Here is an 8,362-nt window from a genome sequence, read left to right on the forward strand (position 1 = left end):
CTGTTTTCGTGTCTAACTAAGCATTTTTCATGAAAACGCAAGGCGAGAAGGTAGACAGTATCACAAGTTTGTCATTTTAGCAAAAAAAGTTTAGTAATGTTTGTTTACCAGGCAAGTTAGTTTTGTTTGCGAATCACAGGATCCGCACTGCACAAAAATATCAAATCTTATCGTAAATAATGGAATAAAAATATTTGTGCACTCTAAGATATGTAATAAAAAATTTCCTTCATTGAATGGACTTCCATTATTAATACGAACTTGGGTTTCATCTTTTTTTTTTTCATTTTTTTGTATGAATATTTTTGTTGGGTGGGGTGGGGGTTTAAATGGGCCAAAGATTCAATTAAATTTGCATCTGAAACCCATGACAACCGCACTAGGCCTATGAATGTGTAACCCATGGCTAAATCCCTGGTGCAACTTGTCAGAAGCCAACTCTCTTCCTATGGTCAAGGATTTTCCTTACTCTCTTCTGATTGTCTAATTTTCATTGGGCTTCTTGTTAATAAAGGCTAGGTGGCTCCTTTTAGCCTCCCCCTTTGTCATTAAAAAAAAAGAAGAAAGAAACTTGTCACAAGCTACTTCTTCCTCCTCCTGCTCTTCTTCTATCTGTCTCTGTGAGATAGAGAGGGAGTTTCTAGCCTGCACCAAATGTATTGAGATAATAAAGTCTAAAAAGGTGCCTATTGGATTCAAAGGTTAGGATCAGATGGAGACTGAGATTGCAACTAGGTTGTGATTAATGGTTTAAGTTACTAATCCATCAACGTTGTTAAGCCATGAATTTTGTTAAAATTGTAAACAGAAACAATAACAAGCATGTCCAATTTAGGACCATTAGGTTAATCAATTTTAACATCATGTCATTAGGGCCGTCAATTGGCCAGGTCGGCCTATACAGCCCCGTGACCTCATTCAGAGAAAAGGGTACCGGCCTCAACTTGCCAGGTCAAAGTATTTCGGGCTGATCTCCACCAGTATCACAGTATGCAATATGGGTTTGAATTAATTAGAGTAAAAATTAATTCCACATCCTCCTGATGGCCACGGTATAACAAAATCTTCCTCTTGATCAAAACTACCATTTTCGGTTCACAAATATCACAATTTCTAATTCCTGATCCCTAATAGCTATTTCAATATTTTAAAATACCAAGATGCCCCCAAGACTTCCACCAAAATGGTTACAACGCGATGAAGAGATCTCGATATCCTAGGTGATCACAATTCATCTGTTTCAGTTAGGTGATTAATCCCAATACCCCAAATTTGTTATTTATGGAAATTAATTTGTTTATTGAAATCGCTTGTGTATTGTTCTCCAATATCAAACGTTGAAATCACATATTTTTTAAAGCGAGCAAAATCTTTTCTTCTCCATTTGCCAAATCTCTTCTTTTCTATTTTGTTCTCTCTCGCTGTAAAATGCGAACAGAAAACAGTCCCAATTTTTAGTTTATTAATACGTAAAAAAGGTTCGTAAGAAAGAATCCTCCTCGCTCTATGTCAACATTCTCTTTACAATAAATGTTGAAATAATATTCTGCAGCATCTCTTCATCTCTTCTTGTTTTTTCAATTGTCACGGCTTCAAAGAACACAGGTAGCGCGGTTTTTGTGGCTGTTTGTTTTTATGGTAGTAAAATCTATATTATTTTCATCTCCGAGGGCACAAATTTCGACCAAATTTACAATGCAATAATGGAAAGATGGAGACATCTATCTACTATAATGATAGAAGTAAAATTCTTTGGCAGATTATTGGTGGAAAAATAGAAAAAGATCGGAATAGCCAATAGGAGTGGGAAATTAGGGAAAAAAAATTTAGAAAAGATCGGGAAGAGCGGAAGAATTTTCTCATCCGATGATGGGAATAGTTAAAGCTCATAATTCCTTTAGATTACTTGTTATAAAACCGGTCCGCAGGACCAATCGTTAAGAAACGGTCCAAGGATGGACTGCCACTAATTTTCCCTTAATTAAACCCCAAATCACTTCTCCTCCTTACCGTGACAATGCATGTCAATTCCAAGAACCATTTGCATGATTAGACCTTTCAACATTCAACTATTAGCCATTAATTATTGGCAGATGTATGTCATTATACCTCATTAAAATGATGCTAGCCTTATCTTTTCATATCTCACCAGTTGGTGATCCCTTAAAAAGAGAGCTGTTATGGACAAGTTCTATCTTAACTAAAACAAACGAGTGTGCACGGCAAAAAGATATCTATTACACAAATGGTGGAGTTCAGCAGGCACATTTGACGCCCTCTTGCTAACATAAATTTCTTACCTTCTAGTCACTGCAGTATCATTTTATCAACTGAAGGGCGAAAACCCATCAAAGAAGAGTATCTCTACATATATAATGCTACTAGCTTGGGATACTCTACTGGAAACATTTACCTAAATAATATGAATTTCTTTATCTATTATAAAATTTATACCTGGTTAGGCAAGAATAGACTAGGGTAGCAAGTAAGTTTGGCTTGAGCTCACTTCTAGTTTCATCTAGATAAGATCCGAGTCCATTTGGGATTTTTTTTTTAAAAAAAAAAATAGGCAACTTGGATTTGAGATAAAAAGCTTAGATCTTGCCCGGCCATTTAATAGGTCCTATTGAGTCGGCCGTGTGTTAAATTAAGTTTCTTGAATAAACTTTTGCCGTTCAACCAAAAGAAATAAAAAATAAAAAACTTTTGCCACATTTGTCTGCAGCATATTATACCGAGAAAAGAAATTTTACATTTCGGCAACATTTTGACGACCCACCATTCATCCATCGCATCAAATTCAACAATATCCCGTTGCTAATGAGGTTCAGGTTCGAGTTATATCTTTCACATAAAAGAATGTTTCATTTTCTTCGCGACCTCAACGTTAGATTGTGAAACGACCACTTCGAGATCTTATATAGATGAATAAAAAAAAATTGCAATGTTTTGGAATCTATGCAAGATGCTATTCGATGGTTGATGTTGTGAAAAAAAATAATCAATTATTCTTTTGCACGTAAAATATAGTCCGATCCCTTGCTAATCATAGCCACTTGATGACTGCTTAACTCGATTTTGGAGGCTTTGGGTCCGATTGATGGCTCCTCATCGCATAAATATATTGTGAATGCATTCTCCAAACTCATGCCCTTGAACACGTTGATCGAGTCATTGGACCTGATCCCCAGCCCACATGGCTCGCAACTGGTGCCCTTGGTTAAGAAACTTTGGAGCTAAACCACATTCCCCAATCTGATGTGACATCTCCTATTCTATTTCATCTGCAACTAGTTCACAGCAGAATAGCTAAAAGGACTCGCTCTTTTTCTTTTTTGTTTTGTTAAAGCGCAGCCTCACGAGACAGTGATGGATCCCAACCCATTCCCGTGTATATCCTACGTATCCAATAACTCCGTGAAGGCATCCCACATGACCACCTCCAACCGTACCGTCGGCCAGAGGCTTTTTTTTTTTTTTGGTGAAAGCCAGAGGCTTCCATCCCATAAAATAACAACACAAAGGAAACCATGGGGCAGCTTCATTTCTGTCCTTTTCCCCAGTCGACCGACAACATATCCGAATCTAATATTATCTCTACTTCTCTCCCCCTTCCATATGTCGCCTCTTTTATTCGCTCTAACAACCGGACCTTTCTCCCAACCAACCCATTCTCCTGTATATCAACCCTCTCTCCAGCCTCTCATCAAACACCAACACCTCTCTCTCTCTCCACGCATTTCTCCCTTCCTCTCTCGCCATGTCTTCTTCTTTTTCTCCAAATCCAATCTCTCCGAGCAAGCTTCGATCGGACCTCTACAGCTTTCCATGCGAAGACGAGCCGTCGGCGCCATTGGTGATCTCGGTTCTTGCATCCCTTGTGGAGAGGACCATTGCTCGAAACGAGAGGGTCGTCGGAGAATGCGGCGTTGTGGCTTTGAAGGATGGGAGAAGTCGGGCTTTCTACAGCCGCCACGTCCTGGATATGACCATCCAATCGTTTCTGGAGAGGTTCTTTCGATACGCTCGTGTCGCCCCGCCCGTCTACGTCGTCGCGTACGTCTACATGGATCGGCTGTGTCATTTGAACCCTGGCCTCAAAGTTTGCTTGATGAATGTGCACAGGCTACTAATTACCAGTATTATGGTAGCCTCCAAATTTGTGGAGGATAGGTAAGCCCTCTCTTTCTAGTACCATTCAATTACATTTTGTCAAACACAATCCACAGGCCATAGCCTGATTCGTTCCATAAATTATGCTGCATCGGAGAATATCGTTGCATTTGGCCTTGTTAACGTTACGATCTTAACTCCAAGCAGGAATTATCGGAACTCATACTTCGCGAAAGTTGGGGGAATATCGACGTTGGAGTTAAACAGCTTGGAGCTCAATTTTCTCTTCTTGATGAAGTTTAAGCTACATGTGAGTGTTAGTGTCTTTGAGAGCTACTGCAGCCACTTGGAGAGGGAGGTGAGCTTTGGAGGAGGATACCACATCGAGAGGAGCCTAAAGTTTATGTGTGGTGGAGAGAGCACTTCTAAAGAGCGAGAAAGAAGGGAACTGAATCAACTGGCCCGGGTCCTTTAGCGGAGCATCCAATTCAGCAGCTAACTCGCAATGTCAGCTGGCCATGGCATGTATATAGGAAGTTACTGTTAATTTCTAATGTGTTGTTTGGTTGAGAAAGACGCATGAAACTCTTTGATTCCATTGCTTCCCCTGTTACTGTCCCTCTCCATGTTTTTTTAATGAATGTTGTACAGAGCTTTGTGCCGATTTGATAATGATGCCGATGTCCTGACAACAGAGGGTGCATGGATCGTGCCCATTTTATAGCTACTTGTCTTCACATGATTATATCTTGAGAACACGTACCTACCTACTTTGGCTGGTGTCGGCGAATGATTATAACACAGAAATTCCACCCGCCCCCACACACGTACAAATGTTGTCAAAATATAGTCAGCAATGAGAGACCCATATATATATATATATATATATATTTGCACGTAAAATATTTCTGCACAAATTTCATATATCCGGGATGACAATTTACTTTATTCCACCAAATACTTGATCTGATCCTATATGAATAGGATGGATTTTATTCGACCTACAAGATATCTGAAGCAGGCATATGCATAATAATAATTCGTTCCAAACTCAGCACGCGCGCGCATATATATAAATAAATATATATATATATACATAATTTTTTTCTCAAGATAAAAAATTGATTTGTATATATAAAAAATTATATTTATAATTTTTTCTGATCCGATCCATCCAACCTGCTCCGTTTAACCATATCTACTCTGCCCCATCTGCAGATTCCATCCATCTTGCTCCGCCCAAAGATAAATATGAAACAGGTGCAAGCAAATGTCTGTCCAACCCATGCCGGACCCATTGCCATCCCTTGATGTACCAACCCTTATGGAAAAACAATAACTAAATATACAAAGGATGACAAAAATGGTTAGAGAGCAGGGTTTAGAGTGTTGTACGCAACTTCATGACTCTCACAGCAAGTTTGCTAGGACAATGTTGCAGTGTAACAACTTATGGTCGACGGATTAAGAGTCTACACCACAAACAACGCTACAAGGATCAACGTTCCAGCATCTTCTAGCCAACCAGTCTTTGGCATGGAGATTTTTTTCAGAGGGCCAGCAACATAAATATCTCGGCCTTCTCAATTTAGCTGCTTTCCACAAGGACTCTGCAGAATGAGCAAAGAAATCCCCCTTGATTCAAGAAATCTCTAGTAACGAGGTGGCTGAGAAGCAATTACTTTTGATGAGTTTAGTGTGCAGGTATCTTTAATTATTCCCAGCGAGAGAGATGCCAGATAGTAGATGCTGACGTCCCCCAAATTCCTTATCCTCCGAAAGATTCAAAGGTCTCTAGATCTCAAATTGCCATCTCTCCTCTTTCCATCTCCATTGCAAGCTAGCCTACTGTAATTTGTAGTTGTAAGGACAACTTAAATGATGGAGCTTGTTCGAAGACTGTTATATTCTCTTGTATTCTTGATGGTCGCTAGAGCCAACAATCTTCCATCATTTACTTATACGGGTATCTCATAGAGTACAAAATTATCATACAGTGTAGCTAGTCTCCTAAATATCAAATAATGATGGAAAAAATGTATCTCTTTGGCAAGACAAATTTTCCTTTCGTTAACCTAACAGTGAGTAGGACAAATGTTACATCATCTAAGCTCTTTGGTCACTGGCCAGGTTCCACTACATGTGGATGGAGAAGCAACGGGAAAGTGTCGAGTGACTTTCGAAGTCGTTAAATAAAATGCCTTGAACTAACAACATTTTGACATCTGATCCGAAAGAAGAATCGTCATAGCACGAATCCCAATTACAATTCAAATGATTTCAAAGAAGCTTATTCGTCACATCTCTTCGCCCTTCTACTCCTGTTCACCTATGTTAAGATTACTGTAATTTCATGAATATAACCGTTCCACTCTTTTTTTTTTTTTTTTTTTTTGGTCAAAGAAAGAAGGGGAGGGGGAGGGACCAGCCCACCCGCGTAGCAGCCCCATTACTGAGCCCCCCTTCCACTAGGGAATGTTCGATACAGGTCGCAGGTTTTCGCGTGCCTTCCCCGACCCGTGGGCTCACCCCACTGGGTTCACCGCCTCACGTGTGGGTACGTCACCCCAGTGCCACCTTGGTACAAGTGGAAGGAAAGCATAACCGCCAACAAGCCAGCCGAGCGTGGGGCATCCGGTCCCCTAATTTAATCGACGCCTGTGCGTTTCGAACCCGGGCAACTTGGACGGAATTATCGCCCCCTTACCACCAGGCTACTACCTTGGTGGCAACCGTTCCACTCATTCGCGAAGTTCTCTCGCAAGGGTAGACAGACATATCTTTTACAAATTTCTTTGAAGAAAAAGTTCTTGATTCCATTTTCCACAATATGTTTAAATAAAACTACTGTTTGTTTACTATATTATACTTGAATCAATCCAAGTTGTTACCAACAAAATTATCTACACGCTCCCTTCTCCGTGCAATCATTTCCCTTTTGCCTAAAAGAAGAAAGCATCGATCAATCTTTCTTCTCAAAACACCCACCAACCCAATCGGCCGAAAAAGAAGGTTCTTTTCCAAAAGCTGGTGGTGATTACAAGAGCACCACCTTAAACCTGTGGGCAGAACAAGCTTTGGAGGTCCGAGCTGTAGTTGAACCCCTATGGACCCCAATACAAAATATGGATGAGCTTTTATAATGTCATGCCATGTTCTCAACCGAGATCGCGAGTCAAGACTAGTCACGGTTATAGTATACTAATAGAAAACTTTTCCAAAAGCAGGTGGGGATTACAAGAGCACCTTAAACCAGTGGGCAGAGCAAGCTTTGGGGGTCCGAGCTTTGGGGATTACAAGTTTTCTATAGAATACTTATAGAAAACTTTTCTTATAAATATGCATGACATCTCAACATTATATCATATACAAGCAATGGAATAAATTTAAATAACTAACATTTAATTTAAATAATTAAATTAAAATTAAATGCTTCAAAAAATCAATAATATTTTAAAATTTTGCATCAACTTTAAAAAAACTCTAATCTAAACTAAATATGCCAAAATTTCTCTCTAGTTGCACGCACATGATAAATTCTCAACTCAAGCTAGTCCTTCGAATATGTAAAAATAGTAGAACATACAAAAATGAGCTAAACAGCCTAATAAGCAATAAATGTTTTAGCTAGATAAATCAAAAAATATAATAATAATATCCTGAAAATAAGCGTTCAAAGTATACCAATACAAAACCAAATCTGAACACTAATCAGTTATTCAAATTTCAAATTTCATTCATAAATCAATTTTTTTCAAAATATCAAATTCATCTCGATAGTTATAAACCATGACCACATATATATCCTATAGTTGAGCTAGAATATGAGCTCAGTAATAATCATAGTACCAATATACAATCTTCACTCACAGGGTATCGATATGCCAACTTATAATTCCCACTAGCAGGATATTAATATACCAACATATAACTTTCATTAGCAGGATATCAATGTACCAATGCATGACCCCACTGGCAGGGTATCATGCACGAGCGCTTAACCCTATTGCAGGGTGTCGTTACATAGTCAGGCTACGAAATCATCTTCAATCAAACTCTTTTTTCATAAATCAAAATTATGCTCTTGATCAACAAATACACAAAACCATACGGTATCGAATTTAATCAAACACAATCTGTAATAAAATCAATAAATCTGATCATACATCAATTAATATTCTATGGGAGATATTAAACAAATAAATACCATGCTTCAAGTTTATAAATCACAAGAAATGCGACTCAAAAT

At 38.8% G+C, this 8,362-nt stretch overlaps 1 protein-coding gene across 1 annotated transcript; it reads left to right on the forward strand.

The window, feature by feature from the left end:
- The first annotated feature begins 3,628 nt into the window (after positions 1–3,628).
- Positions 3,629–4,800, forward strand: LOC113463356 (cyclin-U2-2-like). The gene is made up of 2 exons (XM_026808249.2): positions 3,629–4,173; positions 4,321–4,800. The coding sequence occupies exons 1-2, from the start codon at positions 3,761–3,763 to the stop codon at positions 4,586–4,588; spliced, it is 681 nt and encodes a 226-aa protein (XP_026664050.1). The 5' UTR covers positions 3,629–3,760; the 3' UTR covers positions 4,589–4,800.
- The last annotated feature ends 3,562 nt before the right edge of the window (positions 4,801–8,362 follow it).

The sequence above is a fragment of the Phoenix dactylifera genome, chromosome 2, assembly GCF_009389715.1.
Source record: "Phoenix dactylifera cultivar Barhee BC4 chromosome 2, palm_55x_up_171113_PBpolish2nd_filt_p, whole genome shotgun sequence".
NCBI lineage: Eukaryota > Viridiplantae > Streptophyta > Magnoliopsida > Arecales > Arecaceae > Phoenix > Phoenix dactylifera.

Coding starts and splice junctions, on each gene's coding strand:
- LOC113463356 (XM_026808249.2), top strand. CDS start 3,761: ATGTCTTCTTCTTTTTCTCCAAATCCAATCTCTCCGAGCAAGCTTCGA. Junction 4,174..4,320: donor TCCAAATTTGTGGAGGATAG/GTAAGCCCTCTC, acceptor AACTCCAAGCAG/GAATTATCGGAACTCATACT.